This window comes from Doryrhamphus excisus, chromosome 3 (genome assembly GCF_030265055.1).
Source record: "Doryrhamphus excisus isolate RoL2022-K1 chromosome 3, RoL_Dexc_1.0, whole genome shotgun sequence".
Classification (NCBI taxonomy): Eukaryota; Metazoa; Chordata; class Actinopteri; order Syngnathiformes; family Syngnathidae; genus Doryrhamphus; species Doryrhamphus excisus.
The window spans coordinates 14,580,197-14,604,637 of record NC_080468.1 but is presented as its reverse complement, the minus strand read 5'-3'; the positions used below and the strand labels follow the sequence as shown (position 1 = coordinate 14,604,637).

Here is a 24,441-nt window from a genome sequence, read left to right as displayed (position 1 = left end):
GAAGGTCCATGAGTCCATTAACTGTTTGCTCAAAAGAGATAAGACCGTGTTATGCGGGTGTATCTAGTCGTAGTACACAATTTAAACATTGTTACTACATTAATGTTATGTATCTAGCTGTCCAGACACCTGAGGGTGTAATTCACCATCTGACCGCTACATAAATAGTAGCGCTATTTCATTCTGCAAGCGAGCTAAGCGAGTGAGAGCCACTTACATGACGTCACGTCCTCTTCGGGGAAGTCACGCGGTGTTGTGCGAACATGTCACTGGGGTTTCTCCGACGCCGGTACTTGACAGTTCAACTTATACTTGTCAATTAAACTTAAAAAAAAAGCGTTGTCGGAATCTCGGCCACGTCGTTATGAGGCCGCCATAAGCGTATCTACCGCGTTCTAACGCAGTAAGGCTGACTTTCACTTGCTTCGTGATTATTAATGGCGGCTAGCTAGGTCGCTAGCTGCTTTGCTAGCTCTGCTAGGGGGGGAGCTTTAGCTGTTTCACGTAGTTTGGGGGAAACCGACAATTAAAAAAAGTATATTAGTAAATGTTTATTCTCCTGTGAGGCAAATGTGTCCTTTTATGTCGAACTCGAACACTCTTATCGATGAGCCTTTACGATGAACAATTGGACCTATTGTGATGACGTCACTTCGTTGTCATGTGTAGGTTTTTTAAATGCTAGTAATTTAACACCAAAAACATCCTGAAAACATTTTTTTATCCCCCAGATTACTGCAAATATAAAGTGATATGATAAGTGATAAATATAATGTCTGTGCTGAAATGTTAGCGCTTTACTTTCTGTCTCACAGTATGGACAGTTCAGCAGGCTGCTCGTCCTCAGAGGCGGACGGCAGCATGTCCCGACCCACAGCCCGCCCGGGTCAAGCCTCCTCCAAGCACAGGGAGCGCCCGTCCGCCTCACCTAGGCGACGACGGGAGGCCAAGAAGTCGCAGCGGCGGGGGGATGGTCAGGAACAGCTGCTCCGGGAGTTGGAGCAGCACAGGTTGCCGGGCCAACGCGAGCACTCAGAGGCGTCCGGCTCAGTGAGCGACACAGCGGAAAGTTCACCTAAGAGGTTTGCTCTGCAGGCTGCCAGCTGGTCGGTCATGCCACTGGCACAGGTTGGCTGCCCGGGACGTGATTCGATGGCGTCTTAACTCGTCTTCCTCTTCTTCCTTCCACGCACAGGAGAGCTCACTTCCTTCATGGACCGTATCCAGCCACTCACTTTGGACCCAAAGCCTGTATTCTTCCCAACCCCACTTCAGTCATGTGAGCATTTCTTAAGTGGTCTTGTGCTTTAGCGAGCGAGGCGTGAGACAGACGAGGACAGCCTTGCGTGTGTTTTTTGGACGTTGACACAGAAAGTAATTGTGTAACTCCGCCAGATAAGATCTAACAGGAAGGCCATGATTGGTTGTTCCCCTCGGAACAGGACGTCGAGCACAGACGCTCATTGTTAGCTTGTGTCAGTGTTTTCCTCGCCTCGCACGCTCGGTACTTTAGCACAACGATGCCAGTCAGTAGGCGCATCAAGGAGGAGAGGAAAGTAAGGTAAAAAACACTTTTAGATCACATGGTCGTTGTCGTTAATCAGTGAACGCAACAGAGGACGCTTTCCAAATGTTTAGTATCTCCGTTTGTAGCGGTGATCCACATGTGTGTGTGTGTCCCAGGCACATCCAGGATCCAGCCAGCCAGCGCCTCACCTGGAATAAACCTCCAGTCAACGTTCTCGTCATCAGGAAGATCCGAGACGAGAGCCTGGTGGAGCCGTTCAAGGAGCTTTGCAGGTTTCTAGTCGAGGTAGGCAGAAGCTTTTTTGATGACGAATAAGCCGATTGTTTGCATTCACACCAGAGAACGTGATGTGCTTCCAGCGCTCTGAAGCATTTCGCAAAAGGAATCCAGGAAGTAGTCTAGACACCTCGGTGTAATCATCTGCATTCTGCACGCATGCTGTCACATCTTCGCCGCACATGTTTGGCTCGTGCTCACGCTATGCAATCACTAGGAATGTGTGTGTGTGTCACAGGAGAAACAGATGATGGTGTACGTGGAGCGCAGGGTGGCTGACGACGGTACGCTCTCTGAGGACGAGAACTTTGGCTCCATCCGAAATCAGCTGTGCACCTTCAGAGAGGGTGAGAATCAAGCCCAATACCTTACACCCAGCAGACGCTTCCGGTAGTGTCAGGAATCGGAAAACACAAGGTCACAACCCAACTATAATCGTCACATGGCAGTGTGACCATATCTTACTTATTGTGTGGAAATATGGGCTAATAACTATAAAAGCAATCTTCACTCGCTAAATGTACTGCAAAAAAAGGTCAGTAAGGATAATTCATAATGCCGCCTACAGAGAACATACTAACTCCTTATTTCTAAAATCACAAATACTTCAACTTGCTGATATAGTTCATCTTCAAACAGCTAAAATAATGCATAAGGCTAAAAATAACCAATTAGCTAAAAAAATGTCATCCAATACTTCTCTACAAGAGAGGAGAAATATGATCTCAGGGAAGAAGTACATTTAAATAAAACACTTATATGCTAGGACTACGTTAAAAAGCCATAGCATTTCAGTATGTGGAATCAAACTATGGAATGGATTGAGTAAGGAAATCAAACAATGCACAACGATGAGCCAATTCAAGAAACAATACAAGCAGTTGATGTTTGCTAAATACCAGGATGAAGAGTCTTGAACCAGTCATGATGTGCTATATATATATCACTATATTGACACTTACTATGGTAACCATTATGTCATTGTATGGCCATATTAAAGGTGCATTATAAAAAAAAACCTTAAACTGTATTATGGAAAGCAGGAAGTGAACAAATGTAAAACAGTTACTGATTGTAAAAGTACCAGATGGAGGGGTAGGATTTAATAAGCTTTGCTTCTTCCTACTCCTTTTGGACATGTGGAACTGTGAACTGATTATGTGATGCATTCAATTGTAATCTGATGCGTGTTCAAATGAAATAAAACCATTAAAAAATGTGAAAAAAAATTTAATTACTAAAAAAAATGAAAAACTATTTTTTTATTTAATAAAAAAATAGTAATAAATATAAATAAATATAAAAATAACCACAATTATATTAGAAAGGCAGGAAGTGAACAAATGTAACAGTTACTGATTGTAAAAGTACCAGATGGAGGGGTAGGATTTAATAAGCTTTGCTTCTTCCTACTCCTTTTGGACATGTGGAACTGTGAACTGATTATGTGATGCATTCAATTGTAATCTGATGCATGTTCAAATGGAATAAAACCATTCCCATTAACACGCATACTATTAGTGGAGGATCATTCATATTCAAGACCTCTAGACATGAAATAGCATCCCTATAGTCACCCTTACACTCCTATTATTCAACATAGTAGACGTAATCATATCAAATAAGACATAGAAAACCTGTTTATCACTTTCTAAATAGGGTTTTGAACATTAATAGAGCCTTAGTGGACTCAGTGGTTGCTTTGTTTTGGGTACTGACTCCAGGTTACGATGATATCTCTGACTGCATTGATCTGATCATCTGCCTGGGAGGGGATGGAACGCTGCTCTACGCCTCCTCTCTCTTCCAGGTAGCATCCTCACGGGTTAGCATTCTCGCCCTGTGCAACCACGCCAAGTGTGTTTTGCGTGTTTGCAGGCTAGCGTTCCTCCAGTGATGGCGTTCCATCTCGGCTCCCTGGGATTCCTCACGCCCTTCAAGTTTGAGTCGTATAAAACAGAAGTGGACAAAGTGTTTGAAGGTAGTGTGCTGTCTTCACTGGAGATTGCTGTTATTTATTGTGTTAACGTGCTGTGTGATGAGTTTAGCGTTGCATGGAAGAGGACGCCATGAGTCAGACATAAATAATGGCCTCCTGCCATTTTAACTTGTTGTGATTGGCTCCTAACTCGCAACCAGAAAGTATATAAACAAACATATACCAATACAAGTTTAAATGTGGGCTGCACGGCGGTCATGTGGTTAGCGCGCAGACCCTGGTTCAATTCCACCCTCGGCCATCTCTGTGTGGAGTTTGCATGTTCTCCCCGTGCATGCGTGGGTTTTCTCCGGGTACTCCGGTTTCCTCCCACATTCCAAAAAAAAACCATGCTAGGTTAATTAGCGACTCCAAATTGTCCATAGGTATGAATGTGAGTGTGAATGGTTGTTTGTCTATATGTGCCCTGTGATTGGCTGGCCACCAGTCCAGGGTGTACCCCGCCTCTCGCCCCAAGAAGACAGCTGGGATAGGCTCCAGCACCCCCGCGACCCTCGTGAGGATAAGCGGTAGAAAATGAAAGAATGAATGAAGTTTAAATGCGAAAAAACACTCATTTTAGGCGCTGCAGTGACATCAGCCTCCCTCTGGTGGACAGGGACGGGACTGCAACGAGTAACAATGTAACAATGCTTTCCAGGGAATGCAGCCATCACGCTGCGCAGCCGCCTGAAGGTGAAGGTGGTGAAGGAGATGTTGGATCGGACGGCCTCGCAGCAGCCGGAGCACAACGGCGTGCTCCCTCACCGATACACCAGCAGCGAGGCGGGCAAGGTCACCTTGCAGCTCCAGGTGAGCTGACCTTTTTCCACTCGTACGACACCGCACGACCTGCACTTCTCTCAGCGTGCGTACATACGTCATCGGAATCGGCAAAGCATCAGGAGCGTTGCCGCGGCGACAGTCATAATAAAACACGAGGGGCGGGGGGCGGCGGATGCGATGTTGTGGGCTTCTGTTGAGCCAGTTGTCCCGGAGACGGTGGCGTCAACGGAATAGTCAACGCCAAATGGATGTTTAATGGAGTCTGCTGTCTGACACGCACACACACACACACACACACACAGCTGCAGAGACACGCATCCCTCCCACCGACCCAAAAGATGCTGACGGGTTGTTCCGCAGTCAGTCTGACCTCCTCCTCCTCCTCCCGGGGGAGCGTCGCGTGTTTTCACGGCCTTTGCTGACGTGGGCGCACCTGCCAGACGTCGTCAGCGCAGTGACACGCGCGGGGAGGGGGGGGGCGGAGTGATGATTTATTATTTGTATCGACTGGGTGCCGTCTCCAAGCGGAAGACTTCACTCAGTCGCTTGTCGTCGTGATTCAACGTCAACACAGGAAACGGTGCAAGCGCTGAGCTTACTTCCTGTGAAGTAACCGTAACCGTGTGTGCTTGCAGGTGTTGAACGAGGTGGTGGTCGACCGTGGGCCCTCGTCCTACCTGTCTAACGTGGACTTGTACCTGGACGGACGTCTCATCACGTCCGTGCAAGGAGACGGTAAAAGAAGGATGGTGGTAGTGATGCTGACCATGCGCCCTAACACACACGCTCTCTCTCTCACCACGCCAGGCGTGATCGTGTCCACGCCCACTGGCAGCACGGCGTACGCGGCGGCGGCAGGGGCGTCCATGATCCACCCCAACGTGCCAGCCATCATGGTGACCCCCATCTGTCCGCACTCGCTCTCCTTCAGGCCCATCGTGGTCCCCGCCGGGGTGGAGCTCATGGTGGGTGTCGGGGACGTCACCGCATGGGAGTTTACCGTCTTGCTAAATGTCACCAAAGCCTTTTTTTTTTGTCCTAGATCACCTTGTCCCCCGACGCCAGAAACACCGCCTGGGTGTCCTTCGACGGCAGGAAGAGGCAAGAGATCCAGCACGGCGACTGGTATGCTTAGTTTCATTTTTCAAACATCTCCACTAGATGGAGCTGTTGCTCTGCCGATAAAGCTCAATTTCCTTATGAGCCAAGCTACGGCAACATGGTTATTATTCTACTGAACATTGTTACGCTCAAGAACGACATTAGTGGCATAGTCTCGCCACACCGCATCTGCTAGCGACGAGATGTAAGTGGAGTTCATGAACACCTGGAGATAAACACTGGAACAGTTGTCCTAATACTATCAGGAGAAGCAGAGTATAGAGGGGGAGGAGCCACCAGCTGTGGCCCAGCAAGGTGCACTGTATTCGGGCACACGCTCCGAGTGGCTGGGAGCAAGGGACCGCTGTATGGTTACCTCCAAGAATCAATGATGTTATGGCTAAACTTGTTTTTTTTTGGGGGGGGGTCCACGCCAGCATCAAAATCACGACATCATGCTACCCGGTCCCGTCCATCTGCTGCCACGACCTGGTCTACGACTGGTTTGAGAGCCTGGCGCAGTGTCTGCACTGGAACGTGCGCAAGCGACAGGCACGCCTCGCCGAGACCTCTGACTCGTCGGATACGGAAAACTGAACCCCCCCACGTCATGCCAATCCACATGCTTTTACTGAGCCAGACGCCCACTACATTCCAATTCATGTTGCCATGGCGACCTCTTCACGTGTACATAATATGTACATACAGCCTTGCAGGTAGTATTAATGTCATATTTATATATTTGTAAACAATGTTGTCATTGTGCTTAGAATAAAACTAAGAGCCAAAGAGACACCCCCCCCTCCCAAAAAAAGTGCTTTCTACATTTTTATTGCAATAAGATATTTCCAGACATCAAATATTTGTATTGAAATTATACTCTTGAGTATTGCATGAGGAGACGCCCATGTTCAACGACTAGAAGACAAGATGGTACCCCCCTCCCCCTCCCCAACTGGCACAAACGTGTGATGAGCAAGTAGAAGATGGTATCACCGAATACTACAATTGTACAACAGCCAACAACGTGTGACATGGGAGAGAGAGAGAGAGAGAGAGACGCCAGAGAAACAAAACCATAAACCGGACAAATTGAGAGAGAAAAAAAAAAAAGTGGAATAAATTAAGAAGAAAAATTCCTAGAGTGGGATATAAAAACAAAGTATGGGTAATATCTCCTAAGAAGAGGAAATGGAGGGAGGCAGTTGGCAAACACGGTATGCATAATTCTCTTTTTCTAGAGTAATAAAAATCCAAATAGAAATAATTCATACTTTGAAAAAAAATGAGCTAAATGGACGACCCCAAAACTTCCACTGTGCTCGTGCGGGACGCTAGACGTCATTCGTAGCATTTATGGCACCTTGAAATGTTGCGGCGGCTGCTCCGGAGCGCTCAGTTCGCCATCGCAGACCGACCGACCGCAAGCAAGCAAGCAGCCGCTTTTCTGCTCTTGTTTGAAATGACACGATGAGTTTGGTCCCTGTTGTTGCTCCCCTTGGGAAGCGATGGCAGGATGCGAGGCCGTGACGGGGGGGGGGGGGGGGGGGGGCAGGAGACTTCCACCGTTGGTCACAGTCTGTGTCGGACCTCGCGTGGAGACGTGAATCAGGTCAATCGCAGATGAGATCAAGCACAGGGGTGGAGGGGGGGCAGGAAGTCCAGTCTAAGACTTTGCGCTGATGGCGGCAGCGTCTGCTGAGGAGGAAGTTGAGTGGGATCGGGAAGGAGGAAAAAGTGGAGAGTGACACGGGATGTTTATGTTTCAGCAGTCTGAGCTTCACTGTCAATGCTGTCCCCTACTTCCTGCTCCTCTTCTTCTTCCCCCTCCTCCTCTTCTTCCTCCTCCTCCTCTTCTTCTTCTTCTTCCGTGTGCTGGTCCAGTTCCTCCCTGGTGATCATCTCAAAGTCGTTACCGTTGCTGTGCTGCGAGCCTTCGTCTTCCCTGCGGTCGCTATCGGTGTCCGAGTGGCGCTCCGCTCCCTCCTCGCCGCTTTTACGCTCCTCTAGCCCCGCCTCTTTGCCTTCATCGTCTTCATCCTCCTCCTCCTCGTCCTTCTTCTCGCTGTCGGACTTATCGTCGCTGTCTGATTTTTGTGCTGCGTTACCACCGCCGCCGCCGCCGCCGTCCTTGCCGCCTTTCTTGGCGCCGCCCCGCGGGCCTTTATACTCGTGGGTGTAGAGCGGCCGGAAGGAGTCGATGAAGCCCACGTCGGCCGTCAGGTTGGGGAGGAACCAGAAGTGATGGCGGCCGCCCGTCACCAGCCAGATGAACAGGAAGAGGATGCAGCGAGCTGAGGAACGGAAACATGGGTCAGAAACTCACTCACATTTTTACATCGATGCTAACTCTTAGTGTCTTAGGCACCTTCTGTGGAGAAAGTCAGAAGATATGTCTACATTTTTTTTTTTTTAAACAGGATTTTTCTTGTAATATTATCACAAATTACATCACAAACGCGGTCCAATCGGGTTTTATCTTACAGGTTATTTTTGACTGGAATTGGACACAATTTTTTTTTTGTCCCGTCCAGCCATTGGGGTAGATATTGTCTACATTTTTTACATCTAGGTGACCTTGCTCAGAGTCACTTTTTGGGGAGAAAGTAATAAATAGGATTGGGCGATATGGATGTTAACATATCACTATATTTTTGGCAAGTATATGATGTCTATTTACATTTAAGATGAGCTGCATTCAAAACATTGTTAAACGTCAAAGATTAATTAATTAACTAGATTAAATTCCCGCGGAAATTTTGATGGGCTTGCCACCTGTGCTGTGAACCTCGGGCCCGGTGCGCCAACGGCTACCGTGCTAGCACCTAGCAAGACAGCCTCAAGTACCGAAAAGGTCGATGCAGTCCCATAGTGTCGCCACATCATGCCATGTGTCTATTTGCCTTTAGAAATGAGTAAATTAGCTAAAATGCTAACATGCTAACAGTCATCATGCTAGCACCTAGCAAGAGGGCCTCAAGTTTAGAAAGTGCCAAGGTTGTCCTGTAACCTTCCTACATCATGCCATGTGTGTATTTGCCTTTAGAGATGAGTAAATTAGCTAAAATGCTAACAGTCATCATGCTAGCACCTAGCAAGAGGGCCTCAAGTTCAGAAAGTGCCAAGGTTGTCCTATAACCTTCCTACATCATGCCATGTGTCTATTTGCCTTTAGAAATGAGTAAATTAGCTAAAATGCTAACAGTCATCATGCTAGCACCTAGCAAGAGGGCCTCAAGTTCAGAAAGTGCCAAGGTTGTCCTATAACCTTCCTACATCATGCCATGTGTCTATTTGCCTTTAGAAATGAGTAAATTAGCTAAAATGCTAACATGCTAACAGTCATCATGCTAGCACCTAGCAAGAGGGCCTCAAGTTTAGAAAGTGCCAAGGTTGTCCTATAACCTTCCTACATCATGCCATGTGTGTATTTGCCTTTAGACATGAGTAAATTAGCTTGAATGCTAACATGCTAGCAATTAGCATTTAGCCACAGGGAGAGTTGAGAAGTTTATGCAAGCCTTGCATTACTGAGCAAGCCCATAATTAATTAAAACCCAACGTGGTGAAGCTTTCTATGGTGTTTATCACCATTTCAACCAGTTCTAAATTGGTTTATATTTAGGGAAAAAAAGCAATAATGAACGTGTGACCGGTGGCAGTAGAGCTGCAGTAGCACTTTTAGGCCACTAGATGGCAGCAGAAGCAAGGCTCCATATGTTGAAGCTGCTTGTAAAATGTGTGTCATTTGTAAATGTTCTTACCGACAGCGAGGAGCAAAATGCTGGCCACGAAGCATCCGGCGGCGACGCTGAGGTAGTAAACGCCCACGCGCATTTCCGCCGGCCAGAGAGGGAAAAGCGTGGCGGCGATGACGGCAATAACTGGTAAGGAAGACACACGTTAAAGGTCAAGGAAGGACATGAAACAAACGTGTCATGCGAGAGACTGACCCAGGACCAGCCCCATGGCGAAGGTCTTGAAAGGAACGGGGTCGTAGATCCACACGTACACCTGAGGAAGACGCCATCAAAGGTTGCGGAGGTGACAAAGCTAAGTGTGGCTTTGGGCGACAAACGACGTACCTCGTTCCCGTCAAGGAACACCTGATCCTCATGCAGCTCCAGCTTGAACTTCTTCTTCACCTCCTTCTTCTTCTTGGGGCTTCCCGGGCTGTCGTCCTGCAAGCGCACAGACGTGTGATGACATCAGAAGCTCAGAGGAAGTCTCCGACGGCGTCTTCAAACGTACGCTCTTGTCCTTTTTGCTTTCGCCGCCGGTGTCCGCCTCCTTCTTCTTGTTCTTCTCCTTCTTTGCCTTTTTCTCCTCCTCTTTGCCGCTGTCGCCTTTGGGCTTCTTGTCCTTCCTGATGTCCTTCTCCGACTTCTTTTTCATGACTTTGAGAGCACGGTGGAAGAACTGCTTCTTGAGGAGCCTGCGGAGAACGAGACAATGAGCATGGACGTGCTCTCCACGCCGTCTCCATGCTTGGGATCTGACCTGTTGCAGTAGTCCAGCACCGAGTCTCTGCTGGTGAAGAGCGCTTCCTCGCCTTTCTTGGCCTTGGCCCATCTGGAGTCCAGCAGGCAGTCCACCGCCTTGGAGGCTGAGTGACAGCACACAGCGAGCGAGTGAGTGACCACCATCTTTCACTTTTTTTTTTTGGACATGTGTACATGTGGGAGGGTCTGCAGGTCCTCACCGGTGAAGTAGTCCACCCTTTGGCCTATCATGGTGGTGGACTTGGTAGGACAGTTGAAGCGCAGGTACTTGGCCACCGCCTTCTCCTCCTTGGTGGGGTCGCTCACCTCCTGCACACAACATTCAAGCCATTCTCAATAGGCTCGCAACATTCCACTTGTCCACTATCCTGTCCCTGCATGTCCAGAATGTTAGAAATAGTTCCATGCAGGATGCTGCGCACGCGCATTACAGGCATTTTTTACTACTCCAATGCGTCATAAGATGTTTTTTTTGTTGCTTAGGTGAGCTGACCTGTTGCTGTCATTTCCCCATCTTCAAAGTTGGCACCGTGGGAAAAAAAAGACCCACTCAAATTAAAGTCCCAAAGGCTGAACAGTAGAAAGCGCCACATGTTGCCGCACATTATGTAAACACGCCTGCCGAGGGCTGACGCGGCTCTAAGCAGCAAAGGCTGCAATTAAGTGAAAAAACGTCACTAACAAGAGTCTATACCGTTTAAAGCCGTCTTCAAGGCTGATATTTGTATGTCAGACTACATACAAGAAGACTGTGTTTAAAGAAGCTGCCTATCAATTACTGTTATCCCCTCCATGTATGTGTATCACTCCTGTCTGTGTGTACTTCCCCAGTGCGGCAAGCTAGCGTTAGCCGCGTTAGCATCACCGAGCTAGCTTTACATCTCTTTAACAGCGCCGTCAACAAATGTCGGCGGCTTGTCCGTTCTCATTCCCTCGCCACCGCCAACGATTACAAAACCGGAAAAAAGTAAACACAACAAAACAAGTAAAAAAAAAAAAAAACTCCATACCTGGATCCGTTTCTTTTGCCTTCTGCGCTCCGCCATGATCCCTCCAGCTCAGCTTCTCCCAGCGAGTTCGCGCGACAAAGTATCGCGAGACTCCCGACACGGAACACCAAACGTAAATGAATGCGTATCAAATTAGTTACGTAAATAAGTTGATTCAAATTTGAAAAAAAAAAAACTTTATTTCAAACTGTGGTTCACATACACCACGTGGGAGTTCTTAATGTACCACAAACAAGTATAAAATCAGTTAATAACAGTAAATACACGTGTATTGTCTACAGTATATGGAATTCTATTTGTGCCGTAAATAATGTAAGTAGAAATGACTTAAGTCGATGATATATTACTATATTAATAATAATAACTAAATACTATATAAATAACACAATAACCGAATTCAAACCGTGGGAGAATGCTAACATATGGGAGTTCTTTTGTTTTCTTCTTTTTAGTGCCATAAATAAGTAAATCCGTCAACTAAATTTGAAAAAATATGTTTTTTTGTGTGTGCCATAACATAAAAGACAAAATAAATTAACTAACTACATTTTAAAAAATATTGAGTGCTTTTGTGCCATAATATTTAAGACAAAATCATTCAAATAAATAACCACATTTGAAAAAAGACGGGAGTGCCATCAAACCATTAAGTCATTAAAATATGCATTGTAGATTCTTTTATTTAAATATATTTTCAATGCAATTTTTACTTGATTAATTCCAGCAATATAGCATGAAATATTATACACTGTATTATAACAAATAATCACTCGATGCTGCTATTATCACTTAGGTGAGCATCACGCCTTCCAATGTAAAAAAAAAATACATTTTTATTTACAATCCATTCAAACGGTTTAGAAAGGTAACACATTCAAATGCCAAAACATAAATAAATCAATAAATAAATGACTAGATGTTCCTAAATATCAGCCAAAATAGCGCTCCAACAGCTAAGCTAGTAGCTAATAGTGTAATAGCTAGTAGCTAGCAGTGAAATAGCTAATAGCCTGTTTGTGTCATAGCTAATAATGTAATAGCTAATAGTGTAACAGCTAATAGTGTAATAGCTAATAGCTAGTAGTGTAATAGCTAATAATGTAACAGCTAATAGTGTAATAGCTAATAGTATAACAGCTAATAGCTAATAGTGTAATAGCAATTAGTTTAACAGCTAATAGTGTAACAGCTAATAGCTAATAGTGTAATAGCTATTAGTTTAACAGCTAATAGTGTAACAGCTAATAGCTAATATTGTAATAGCTATTAGTGTAACAGCTAATAGCTAATAGTGTGATAGCTATTAGTGTAACAGCTAATAGTGTAACAGCTAATAGCTAATAGTGTAACAGCTAATAGTGTAATAGCTAATAGCTAGTAGTGTAATAGCTAATAATGTAACAGCTAATAGTGTAATAGCTAATAGTATAACAGCTAATAGCTAATAGTGTAATAGCTATTGGTTTAACAGCTAATAGTGTAACAGCTAATAGCTAATAGTGTAATAGCTATTAGTTTAACAGCTAATAGTGTAACAGCTAATAGCTAATATTGTAATAGCTATTAGTGTAACAGCTAATAGCTAAAAGTGTGATAGCTATTAGTGTAACAGCTAATAGTGTAACAGCTAATAGCTAATAGTGTAATAGCTATTAGTGTAACAACTAATAGTGTAACAGCCAATAGTGTAATGCTAATAGCTAGTTGAGTAATAGCTAATAGTGTAAGAGCTAGTAGTATAAAAGATAGTAGTGTAATAGCTAATAGTATAATAGCTAGTAGTGTAATAGCTTTTTATACGCTAATGTCGGTCAACAGGAGCTTATGAAGTGGATGATAATAATTTCCATCGCTAATCGCTAGTATGTATGAGAGTCCAGGATGGTAGAGTCCAGGATGGTAGAGTCCAAGATGGTAGAGTCCAATGTTCACGCTTGGACAGACACCACGGCCTCAGCGCTGGCACAAGGAGGTGAATTGTTGTCTGTCTCCTGGAGGTGTTCACTGGCTTTAAGGATGTCCACATCTCGGGGGCTGGCCATCATCTCCTCGCTGTTGCAGTTGACGGGGGAACCCGTCTCGGACGAGGGGTCGCCCGGCTTGTCGGGGGCGGCCTGCAGGGTGGCGGCCGGGAGCGGCAGGTTCATCATGTAGAGCATGCTGCCCATGCGCCGTGAGACCTGTGTTTTGGAGACAATGCTGTCAATTACTGAGTACACTTGAACATCACACAGTATATTTGATGCTTTTTTATAGAATATTTGAAGTGAGGGTTGCGGCTGTAGTGAACCTGCGAGCGTATCTTGAGTGCGGGCCCCAGCTTGAGGCCCAGCGTGTCCAGCAGGTGTTCCTCGGAGAGCAAGGGCAAGGTCTCGCCATCAATCATGTGGTCCTTAAAGGTCTGCGGGGGTAAACGGGGGTGGTCACATGAGTGTGACCAGGAAGTCGATGCAAACAAAGAGAGTGCGGTGCCCACCTGAGCGTACTCTGAACACGTTGGGATGCTGTTAACGAAGTTGTAAACGTCGTTGACGCTCCACTTCCTCACGTCCGACGACACCTCGTCGCCGTTCAGGAAGAGGTTGGGCGGCCCTGAGGGTCAGTCAAGATATGGGGGGCGTGGCAATAGACAGTCAAGTAAACAAGAACGGCGGCATACCAGGTGGAAGGAAGCCGTTTCCAGTGACGGGGAAGATGTACGGCATTCCCGCTGGGGGGTACATGAACTTCTCCTGGAAAGATCCGCACTGGCCTTCCTTGTCGCTGGCGCCGCTGTTGCTCACATCCTGGCACGCCTCTGTGGCGCCGACGCAGGTCTTACGAAGCCCCGCCTCCCCCTCCTTGTAGTTCTTCCTGCCTCCTGCAGCCATCTCTGAGTCCACTTTGCTCTGATGATGATGATGCACCTTTCCGGTGGCCCCCTCGTCCCCGGTGTCTCCCTTCACATCCACTTCTTTCTCCTCCCCGCCGGACGCAGCCCCCGGGCTTTGCTCCACACTCTTGTCCTCGGCGGGGCCCTTGCCGTTGCCCGCCGGGTGTTCGGCGCTCTTGTGAGCGGCGGGCCTCCTTCCCACCCTGCGGCCCCGCTCTCTGTGCAGCGTCCCCACAGGCGGATATGGGCTAGCCGACATCAGCAGGCTTCCGGAGTGGAGGTCGTCCAGGGCCGGGCGGTGGACGAAGACGTCGTGGCTCTCGGGTATGCGCTGGCGTCCCCTGAAGGCCATGGGGTTAGACGGGTAGGACATTGGGGCCTCCATGCCCATCAGACCCTTCTGGTGGGCGTTCTCCAGCTCCTTCTGGTGCAGGATGGCGTTCATCTCCATTCTGAACACAACAACATTCAGAAAATCATTTGATCAGAGCGCGTATGTAGGGAGCCTGTGGCTCCGCCTCTTTCTCGTTCATGTAGGGAGGAAGTGGCGCCCCCTTTTCCTCCTTAATGCAGTACTGTTTCCCATTCAAAGCATGCAGTAAATGTATAAATTAAGGGTGGACGATCATTATCAGGCCCATTTGAGGATATTATGATATTATGGCGGACGTCGTGGTGAATGTGAGACCGCCGTGGCAGCGGCTGCTCGGAGCGGGTACCCAAGCACTGGGTCTGATGCTGATGATGTACCCACCTGGCCATGTTTTGCTTGTGAAGGAGCTCCTGTCGCCGGGCAACCGTTTCCAGAGGCTCGGAGGGCAGGAAGCCATAACCGCCTGAGGAGAAAACAAGAGAAAACACAATGCACACCTCAAACATCACACACTGAAGCGGTGTCCTCACATTTGATGTGGAAGTGGTAAGAAAAAATAATACAATATTCATCAATTTTTGATGCCGCTTATCCCCACTAGGGTGGTCGGGGTAGGCTGGAGCCTATCCCAGCTGACTTCAGGCGAGAGGCAGGGTACACCCTGGAATGGTCACCAGCCAATCACAGGACACATATAGACAAACAACCATTCACACTCACATTCATACCTATGGACAATTTGGAGTCGCCAATGAACCTAAATATTACAATATGATGAGGAAAATTAATATAATTTTATAATTTTATAATTTTATAATTTTATAATTTTATAATTTTATAATTTTATAATTTTATAATTTTATAATTTTATAATTTTATAATTTTATAATTTTATAATTTTATAATTTTATAATTAGTTTTAGAATTTCAAATAATTAGTTTTAGAATTTCAAATAATTTGTTTTAGAATTTGTAAAAAAATAAATTTTAAATTTTTAAATGTAACATTTTTTTTCATTTAAATTTTTTTAATTTTAACAAAATAAAGTTGCAATTTTTGAAAATTTGGTTAAAAAAAAGATCTATATGAGGATCTAAAGTGTTTTTGTTTACCTGCTCCTGGAAAGGTTCTTCCAGGAAGGACACTAGCATGTGGCGCTAAAGGGGGGCCCAGGTGAGGTCCCATGTGCATCTGCCTGGCTTCAGGAGCCACCATCTCAGCAGGCGGGACCAAGTCCCTGAAGAACCGAGAACAGGAAAAAAGGTTAGCCGACTTGTGTGAAAATAAGGTTTCATTCCCTGGAACTTGGTAAACAAACCTTTCCATGTATCTCGGTTCAAACTGAGCCGGCACCCCCTGTAACCTCTGCTGACCCTGGGCGAGGATCTGCGGCGCCATGGCCATCTGGTTCCTCATCATCATCTCCTGCCTCTGCCTCAGCTCTACCACAGACACGGAATGGTAAGCCATTCAGCAATCCATGCACCCTTCCTTCCGTCCTCACCGCTTGCAGACACGCCATTAACCAGCCGGTACCAGTGCTTCTCGTCCAGAGCTCCCTGCTCGCCCAGCGCCGTCATCTTCCTGAGTTGCTCGCGGGGGGTCATCATTCGCAACCAAGATCCGTCACCACGTTGCTGATTCTTTCACTTCCAAAAAAAAAAACACAAACATCCCATGAAATATCATATAACCTTTGATTTTTCGATGTAAACAATGCTATAACGTCATGAAAGTGAAAATGGCTGCAGTTTCATTAATCTACCACTAGAGGGCAGCAACTTTTGTTTTAGGAAAGTTATGCTCCATCAACATTTAGTCAATGTTTGTGCTTTAAAATGCTATTTATTAATATTATTTGTTTTTACAAAATCACAAAAATTGGAAATGCGTGTTTTTGCAAGTCTTTACAGTCTGTTCAAGGTGGCCGGGCTTCCAAAATATTGTAAAGTTAATAGATATGTTATAATTTATTAAGGAGAAAAAAGACGCGGATTGACCATATCCTGTCATATTGCTTACAACCGCTAGAGGGTGCAGTTTCCTTGTTTATTTATTTACTATGTCATCATTTATATAGGAGAAAACACACGCAGTTTTAATATCCCCTGTGATGCTGCTTACAGCCACTAGGAGGTGCAGTTTCCTTGTTTATTTTTTTACTATGTCATCATTTATATAGGAGAAAACACACGCAGTTTGAATATCCTCTGTGATAATGCTTATAGCCACTGGAGGGCGCAGTTTCCTTGTTTATTTATTTACTATGTCATCATTTATATAGGAGAAAACAAACGCAGTTTGAATATCACCTGTGATGCTGCTTACAACCACTAAGAGGTGCAGTTTCCTGGTTTATGCATTTATTATGCCATTTCTTTTTTTTGTAGAACAAATTAGAAAAATATGACACTTGAATCCTGATAGTAACTTTTAATATTGGGGGAAAAACTTATAAATGCAAAATTTTTTTAATCAATTTGTGTCAATTATTATTTCAATTATTATTAGGATAGCAGAAATCATATTAAAAAATATTATTTTTAATATAATATTAAATTTAATTAAAATTTAACTACATTTTATTTATTAAATATATTAAATAAATAAAAAATATATATTGAATTATTTTTAAAAAGTAATAATTCACTAATCCCATATGTAGTGTAAATATTTACTTATATCTTGTTTATGTACTGCATATTTTCTCTGACCCCCCCCCCCCCAGCCTTGTGTGTTATGACAGTCTCTCAAATTCCCTCTGAAATCCATCTAATCTGGGGTGTCTAATCCCGCCCCGGTAGTCCTGCAACAGTCTGCCAGCTACATCTGCTCCTGACCCTCCTGCTCAACCCCACCCCCACCGGTCGCCCCACCCACCGCCTCCACGTACCTTCCCAGGCCCCTTCCACCCCCAGGATCCTATTAGCTAAGTCGTGGCAATACAGCACTTTAACGGGATGTGTCGGCGCTAATCCGCACGTTTAGAGTTTTACCCCCAGCAAACCTTGCCTGTAAGCATCCTGGACAATACACCCTGACTGCTAAGCCTATTAGCCCCCATTAGCACCCAGGATGTCCTAAAAACACCTCGGGGGGATAAATGTGGTGGACACAATCGCTTTATGTGCTGCTATGCGGCGCCTGCATATACACCTTCAATTATCATCCAAAATAAATGCAAATATGATGAAATATATGGAATATTATGTAAAATCAACAAGTTAATGTGTCATGGTGGGAATGCATGATTAATATTAATTTCCATTCTAATGACTGTTCTATTTTAGAGACAACAAAATGTGAGAAAAAAAAAATAATTCCATACAGAATTCCAAAGCAAAATGTCTTCCTGGAGTTCCTTCCTTTTGTCTGCACTGCAGCTTCCTTCCTCATCCAAGGATTGGACTCCTGGGATTTACCGTTGCCTGCTTAATCCCATTACAAGAATGAATTAAAGAGAAAAATTGCTGACGACTTAGTCGGGAGCCTTGAGGAGGTCATATCAGACATTGTCTCGCCCTCCTTAATCCCCCCCCCCCACCCCCACCTCCACACTAAAGCCTCACATATTCTCAGTTACACTCTTGACAATTCCGTGATACACAACTTGTACGCAATGGGCAACACCGATTTACATGGCATATTTCATATTGTACGTTCAATCCATTTGTCTTTTCTTTTTTTAGTATTGTGGTATTGGTCCGTGGGCGGAGACCAAGCGGGCCGCAGGAAGCTTTTGAGCTTATAAAAATAATGTAAATTCAATAATGTAATGTACATTTTTAGAAATATGGGCCCTTATGTCATTTATAAAATAATATACAGCTACAAACAGTAAGTGGCAAGGTCCTTAAACGCACCATCTAGGTTACAACACTGTATTTTCTTTCACCTCATATTTGCTCCCTAAATGCCGATACTGTGCTGGAATGCATAAAGTTCAAATTTGATAATGTTAGTTAATTCGTTGTTAGTTAATTAGTTAATTGTTAGTTATGTTAGTTAATTCCTGCTAGCACCCATACCACACACATCAAACAGCCAACTATTAATAGTTTCTCTGAAATACAAAGTCCAGGCCGGTGCTGGTGGAAGGTGGTTCTGTAGTCCTTTAGTGCTTTTCATTTGTTGTTACTCCTCTTATTAGTCTTAGTTTTACACAGTATATCATTAATAAGGCACATTAGATTGCAAGCCGGTTCGTGGGTCAAAAAAAGGGTTGGGAACCGCTGTTTTAGAATACTTGATTTGCTTCGCAACACATTTTTAACCATGACATAATCTTCTATACTTTTCTGGGTTTGCTGATTGGCTGGGAAAAATCACATGGTTCCAGTCAAGCATCGTGACTAAAAATGCTGCCTCATACGTTTGGACTAACAATCCATCCTAGCATAATACTATAACGTGTTTATACAAATGCCAAGCTATAAAAATGGTTAAAAATGCTACTATGCTAATGTTAGCATGCAAGCAATGCTAACATGTTTTTGTTAGCACGCTAACATGTCACATTATACTGAAAGGTGTATAGCTATGAAAATGGCTAAAAATACTACTATGCTAATGTTAGCATGTTAACATGTTGCATTATGGTGAAAGGTGTCTAGCTATGAAAATGGCTAAAAATGCTACTATGCTAATGTTAGCATGTTAACATGTCGCATTATGGTGAAAGGTGCCTAACCATGAAAATGGCAAGAAATGCTAACATAAGTATGTAACCATGCTAATGTGTTAATGTTAGCATGCTAACACCTAACATGGTAGTGTTATATTTATACAAGTGTCTATGAAAATGGCTAAATTGCTACTATGCTAATGTTAGCATGCTAACATGTTGCATTATGGTGAAAGGTGTCTAGCTATGAAAATGGCAAGAAATGCTAACAAAAGCATGTAACCATGCTAATGTGTTAATGTTAACATGCTAACACCTAACATGATAGTTGTATCTTTATACAAGCGTCTAGCTATGAAAATGGCTAAAATGCTACTATGCTAATGTTACCATGCTAATATGTCGCATTATAGTGAAAAGTGTCTAGCTATGAAAATGGCAAAAAATGCTCACATAATGTGCTAATGTTAACATGCTAACACCTAACATGATAGTGCTATCTTTATACATGTGTCTACCTATGAAAATGACTAAAGCTACTATGCTATTGTAAGCAAGCTAAGACCAAACATGACAAACATGCTAAATGTTTATATTTAAATGTTTAAGTGTTTACCCATGAAAATAACTAAAAATGGTAGTATGTTAAAATTTGGGGTACGAGTTGCTATTTACTGGCAGGCATAGCCAAGGACAACTATTTGGGGATTGTGTCAATGTGACGCACATGAAGTTGTGACAATACAAGTAAAATAATAAAAAAAAAATCCCAGATAAATATTGCATGTTACAATAAATAACATTTTTTCGGAAGTATTTTAAGTCAAGTTTAGAAGGAAAAAGTGAACGTTATGTTTTGGAAACATGAATAATTTTTCCATAACGATGATAGCAAATTCTGATATATTTTTCTTGAATTTTTTTGCTGATTGGCAGGGAGAAATCCTGGTTTAATTTGTCACAAATATTTCCACATTTTAATTTCAATTACTTGCAATAGCTGCCTATTTTTTGTTGTTTTGATTCCATTTTTGGCTCACAATAAATACAATTTAAGTATCTACTATAAAGTCATAGTTATTTTGGGGGTAAATGAAAGAAGTATAGTATTACTGACAGTAGTTTATTAAATATTAGTCCTACATAATTGGCTGATTAATTACAATTTGAATGAGAACTTTTATTATTATTATTATTTTTTGCGCTAAAACTGAAAGTGATAGAACGGACTCACCTCGAAAGCGTCAGTGAGCCGGTGCGTTCGAGAAGGATTCAAGAAAAAAACGGAAGTTTGACCATCCCAGAGACACGTCTCTCGGACCCGAGCCTCCAGCCTCCAGTCTCGCACCACCGCGCTGTCGGGCTAACTGCTTAACTAAAAAAGAGCTTTTAAATAGCGATTGCTTTCATCTCCATTAGCGGGCCTTATCTGCGGCGGTAAGCCCTCCCTGCCCCTGACATCACTGTGATCTCCCGTCCAACCGCTTGGCTCGGCGCACCTTGGGAAGTGATGTGTAATTACTCCATGAGGTAGCAGCAACAGCAGCAGCGCTGCTCCTAAGCGCGGGGCGCTAAACCTCTTTGGACGTTTACCTCACTAATCCCTTGTTAGCACTTTAGGCCATAGTTAAGACACCTAAACGCTTAGCTTCCTTTTCCACTGGCAAAATAACCGAGACCTCCTCCGTCGACCGGACGCTCCTTAATTCCCCCCTCGAAAAGTCTTGTTTATGTGGTGGGAATCAGCAGCGTGTCTTAGATGGGGCGTTCGTGCTCACTGGGGCGCCCATGTGTTGACGCAAACACGCTTGGTGGTCACTTGCTAGAAATCCGGCTAAATTGGCCGGATCATCGACTCAGACCTCCTAATCTGACAGTTTGTGCTCACCAGCCGCTTACAGCCAGGCTGGACACCCCCCCCCCCTTTGGGGCTGCGTTCACACCGCAGGGTGTGATGACTCGTTTGGATTTCGGGGGTTAAAAGACCATCTTTGCTGCGGATGTTCACATGACCAAATGGCCAAAAGGCAAAACCTTCTCGATGAGGTTTCGGGGGAACCTGTCTCGGGGAAGTAGAGGGTCAAAAACATCCACCCATTAAACAGGCTGCACGGTGTTGGAGTGGTTAGCATGCAGGCCTCACAGCTGATGTGCTTACATTAGCATGCTAACATGTTGCATTATAGTGAAAGGTGTCTAGCTATGAAAATGGAAAGAAATGCTAATATAAGCATGTAACCATGCTAATGTGCTAATGTTAGCACACACAAAGTGCTGTTTTTATACAAATGTCTAGGTATAAAAATGGCGAAAAATGCTACTATGCTAATGTTAGCATGCCAGCAATGCTAACGTGCTTATGTTAGCATGCTAACACATATCGCATTATAGTGAAAGGCGTTTAGCTATGAAAATTGAAAAAAATGCTAATATAAGCATGTAACCATGCTAATGTGCTAATGTTAGCACACACAAAGTGCTGTCTTTATACAAATGTCTAGCTATAAAAATGGCTAAAAATGCTACTATGCTAATGTTAGTATGCCAGCAATGCTTACGTGCTTATGTTAGCATGCTAACACATGTCGCATTATAGTAAAAGGTGTCTAACTATGAAAATTTAAAAAATGCTAATATAAGCATGTAACCATGCTAATGTGCTAATGTTAGCATGCTAACACCTAACATAACAGTGCTATCTTTATACAAGTGTCTAGCTATGAAAATGGCTAAAATACTACTATGCTAATGTTAGCATGCAAACAATGCTAACATGTTTTTGTTAGCATGCTTACACATGTCGCATTATAGTGAAAGGTGTCTAGCTATGAAAATGGGAAAAAATGCTAATATAAGCATATAACCATGCTAATGGGCTAATTTTAGCATGCTAACACCTAACACGATTTATTTTTGTGTGGAGTTTGCATGTTCTCCCCGTACTCCGGTTTCCTCCAAAAAACATGCTAGGTTAATTAGCGACTCCAAATTGTCCATAGGTATGAATGTGAGTGTGAATGGTTGTTTGTCTATATGTGCCCTGTGATTGGCTGGCCACCAGTCCAGGGTGTACCCCGCCTCTCGCCTGAAGTCAGCTGGGATAGGTTCCAGCCTACCCTTGACCACCCTAGCGAGGATAAGCGGCACAGAAAATTGCTGAATATTGTATTATTTTTTCTTACCACTTCCACATCAAATATGAGGACACCGCTTCAGTGTGTGATGTTTGAGGTGTGCATTGTGTTTCTCTTGTCTTCTCCTCAGGCGGCTATGACTTCCTGCCCTCCGAGCCTCTGGAAACGGTTGTGCCCTGTGATTGGCTGGCCACCAGTCCAGGGTGTACCCCGCCTCTTGCCTGAAGACAGCTGGGATAGGCTCCAGCACCCCCGCGACCCTCGTGAGGAAAAGCGGTAGAAAATGAATGAATGTATTCTTTTTTCTTACCACTTCCACATCAAATGTGAGGACACAGCTTCAGTGTGTGATGTTTGAGGTGTGCATTGTGTTTCTCTTGTCTTCTCCTCAGGCGGCTATGACTTCCTGCCCTCCGAGCCTCTGGAAACGGTTGTGCCCTGTGATTGGCTGGCCACCAGTCCAGGGTGTACCCCGCCTCTTGCCTGAAGTCAGCTGGGATAGACTCCAGCCTACCCTGACCACCCTCGTGAGGAAAAGTGGTAGAAAATGAATGAATGAATGAATGAATGAATGAATGTATTATTTTTTTCTTACCACTTCCACATCAAATGTGAGGACACTGCTTCAGTGTGTGTTTCTCTTGTTTTCTCCACAGGCGGCTATGGCTTCCTGCCCTCCGAGCCTCTGGAAACGGTTGTGCCCTGTGATTGGCTGGCCACCATTCCAGGGTGTACCCCGCTTCTGGCCCGAAAACAGCTGGGATAGGCTCCAGCACCCCCTAATGGTTTATCAATGATGGTACCCAAATATATGCATATGACTGTACATTAAAAGCAGTAACATTTACATGACCTTATTTCTTTTCATCCAGGAGCCAAGCAAAGCCAAACATCTGAGCAACCAACAACCCCTAATAAAGGACTTTGGATTTAAGCAACCCAGAGAATTAGGACTTGAAAATCAGTCATCTAAACCAACTAATTTAAGGTCTCTGCTGGGCCGTGTAAGCTTTTTATGAGGGATTTCTGTCCATCTTGTTTGCAGCCAGCATTATAGAGTCACAGTGAGGCGAAGGGATCACGGCAGGTTTAACCTCCACGAGCAGGAGCGGCTATAAATTCACCGATAAGACACAAACAACGGACCCCTGTCCATCTTCTAATTACAGCAACAATCTGGTGTCCGGATCACCCCCCCCCCCCCCTCCCCCGGCATTGACACTGCGGCTTAATCCCGCTGAAGTGCAAGCCCGCCGTAAAGCTTGTTTAGGTCTTGATTACCATCAGAGGCTGCAATGGTCGGATTCTTTAGGATGAATAATCCCCTTGAAATGACACAAATAAGACGACGGTGCATTCAGGAACATCTCTGGTTAAAGGTGAGCTTCACTGTGAGAGATGATGCAAAGCAAACATGGCTGACTAGCTGGGCTAAAAATGCTAGAATAAGCCAAAAGATGATATTTTCACCAAAAATGCAATAAATAATATGCGTCTTATATTCTTTGTTTTCTTTAACTGGCCTGTTCACTGGATTAGACGCCTCTAATCTTCAGGAAACAATGTTGCCGAATGGCTAATTTAATTGATCAAAAAAGTTACTAAATTGTGAAATATAGTTGAATTAAATTGAATTTACAGTATTTATTAAGTATATTACATATCTCACGACCAATGTACGGTACGAGGTACATTATTTAAAAACAAAAAAACAAACAAAAAAAAACAAACTGTATTATGGAAAGCAGGAAGTGAACAAATGTAACAGTTGCTGTACATTAAAAATAAAAAAATTAATTACAAAAAAAATGAAAAACAATTCTTTTTTATTAAATTTAAAAAATAAAATAAAAATAACTTAAATTATATTAGGAAAACAGGAAGTGAACAAATGTAACAGTTACTGATTGTAAAAGTACCAGATGGAGGGGTCGGATTTATTAAGCTTTGCTTCTTCCTACTCCTTTTGGACATGTGGAACTGTGAACTGATTATGTGATGCATTCAATTGTAATCTGATGCATGTTCAAATCAAATAAAACCATTACCAACAAAATTGAATTAAAATGTTAATTGGATACAAACCCAATAATATATTCACTGAAAAAAACTAAACATTACATAAAATAATTCACAAAAATATATATATAAAAGCTATGATACATTTCCAAAATGTTAGTATTTATATTAGTAAAACATTTTTAAAAAGGTATTATCATCTTATTTGATAAAATACTGCAAGTGTGACAAAAATAG

General features: G+C 43.8%; 3 protein-coding genes and 1 long non-coding RNA gene across 10 annotated transcripts; 2 read left to right on the top strand and 2 right to left on the bottom strand.

Moving 5' to 3' along the window:
• Positions 1-178: 178 nt before the first annotated feature.
• nadkb (NAD kinase b) lies at positions 179-7,186 on the top strand. Of its 4 annotated transcripts, none has more exons than XM_058069149.1 (12): positions 179-289; positions 816-1,082; positions 1,196-1,279; positions 1,684-1,813; positions 2,043-2,151; positions 3,529-3,614; positions 3,683-3,785; positions 4,444-4,595; positions 5,204-5,303; positions 5,376-5,533; positions 5,611-5,693; positions 6,107-7,185. In XM_058069149.1, exons 1-12 carry the CDS (start codon positions 264-266, stop codon positions 6,264-6,266), a joined length of 1,458 nt encoding a protein of 485 aa, XP_057925132.1. In that variant the 5' UTR covers positions 179-263; the 3' UTR covers positions 6,267-7,185. The 4 variants fall into 4 exon arrangements, with proteins under 4 accessions (XP_057925132.1, XP_057925135.1, XP_057925134.1 ...); XM_058069152.1 differs by having other exon boundaries at positions 232-403; positions 6,107-7,184; XM_058069151.1 differs by lacking the exon at positions 179-289 and adding an exon at positions 507-665.
• Positions 6,486-11,287, bottom strand: sec62 (SEC62 homolog, preprotein translocation factor). The gene is made up of 8 exons (XM_058069154.1): positions 11,182-11,287; positions 10,372-10,480; positions 10,170-10,275; positions 9,921-10,104; positions 9,755-9,850; positions 9,623-9,683; positions 9,434-9,553; positions 6,486-7,963 (listed from the first exon to the last, which is right to left on the bottom strand). Exons 1-8 carry the CDS (start codon positions 11,215-11,217, stop codon positions 7,428-7,430), a joined length of 1,248 nt encoding a protein of 415 aa, XP_057925137.1. The 5' UTR covers positions 11,218-11,287; the 3' UTR covers positions 6,486-7,427.
• LOC131126529 (uncharacterized) lies at positions 9,926-24,441 on the top strand. 4 transcript variants are annotated; one of them, XR_009129180.1, is made up of 7 exons: positions 9,926-10,300; positions 15,554-15,690; positions 15,774-15,888; positions 22,316-22,478; positions 22,578-22,725; positions 22,842-22,984; positions 23,058-24,441. It is a non-coding gene; the product is annotated as an uncharacterized LOC131126529 (long non-coding RNA). The 4 variants fall into 4 exon arrangements; XR_009129179.1 differs by lacking the exon at positions 9,926-10,300 and adding an exon at positions 12,812-14,972; XR_009129181.1 differs by lacking the exons at positions 9,926-10,300; positions 15,554-15,690 and having other exon boundaries at positions 15,711-15,888; positions 22,578-22,712.
• On the bottom strand, positions 11,419-20,558 carry samd7 (sterile alpha motif domain containing 7). The gene is made up of 9 exons (XM_058069145.1): positions 20,286-20,558; positions 15,932-16,076; positions 15,746-15,869; positions 15,540-15,664; positions 14,808-14,889; positions 13,841-14,505; positions 13,658-13,773; positions 13,472-13,582; positions 11,419-13,361 (listed from the first exon to the last, which is right to left on the bottom strand). The coding sequence occupies exons 2-9, from the start codon at positions 16,035-16,037 to the stop codon at positions 13,110-13,112; spliced, it is 1,581 nt and encodes a 526-aa protein (XP_057925128.1). The 5' UTR covers positions 16,038-16,076; positions 20,286-20,558; the 3' UTR covers positions 11,419-13,109.

What these genes read in the sequence shown, in the direction of transcription:
- sec62 (XM_058069154.1), bottom strand. Translation starts at nt 11,217, where the DNA reads ATGGCGGAGCGCAGAAGGCAAAAGAAACGGATCCAG. An exon ending in AAGGGTGGACTACTTCACCG is followed by an intron (nt 10,276 to 10,371) that starts GTGAGGACCTGC and finishes GCTGTCACTCAG; the next exon opens with CCTCCAAGGCGGTGGACTGC. An exon ending in GTGCTGGACTACTGCAACAG is followed by an intron (nt 10,105 to 10,169) that starts GTCAGATCCCAA and finishes CGTTCTCCGCAG; the next exon opens with GCTCCTCAAGAAGCAGTTCT.
- nadkb (XM_058069149.1), top strand. Translation starts at nt 264, where the DNA reads ATGTCACTGGGGTTTCTCCGACGCCG. An exon ending in TTTGCAGGTTTCTAGTCGAG is followed by an intron (nt 1,814 to 2,042) that starts GTAGGCAGAAGC and finishes TGTGTGTCACAG; the next exon opens with GAGAAACAGATGATGGTGTA. An exon ending in AGGTCACCTTGCAGCTCCAG is followed by an intron (nt 4,596 to 5,203) that starts GTGAGCTGACCT and finishes GTGTGCTTGCAG; the next exon opens with GTGTTGAACGAGGTGGTGGT.
- samd7 (XM_058069145.1), bottom strand. Translation starts at nt 16,037, where the DNA reads ATGATGACCCCCCGCGAGCAACTCAGGAAGATGACGGCGCTGGGCGAG. An exon ending in TAATGGCGTGTCTGCAAGCG is followed by an intron (nt 15,870 to 15,931) that starts GTGAGGACGGAA and finishes TGTCTGTGGTAG; the next exon opens with AGCTGAGGCAGAGGCAGGAG. An exon ending in CACTCAAGATACGCTCGCAG is followed by an intron (nt 13,362 to 13,471) that starts GTTCACTACAGC and finishes TCCAAAACACAG; the next exon opens with GTCTCACGGCGCATGGGCAG.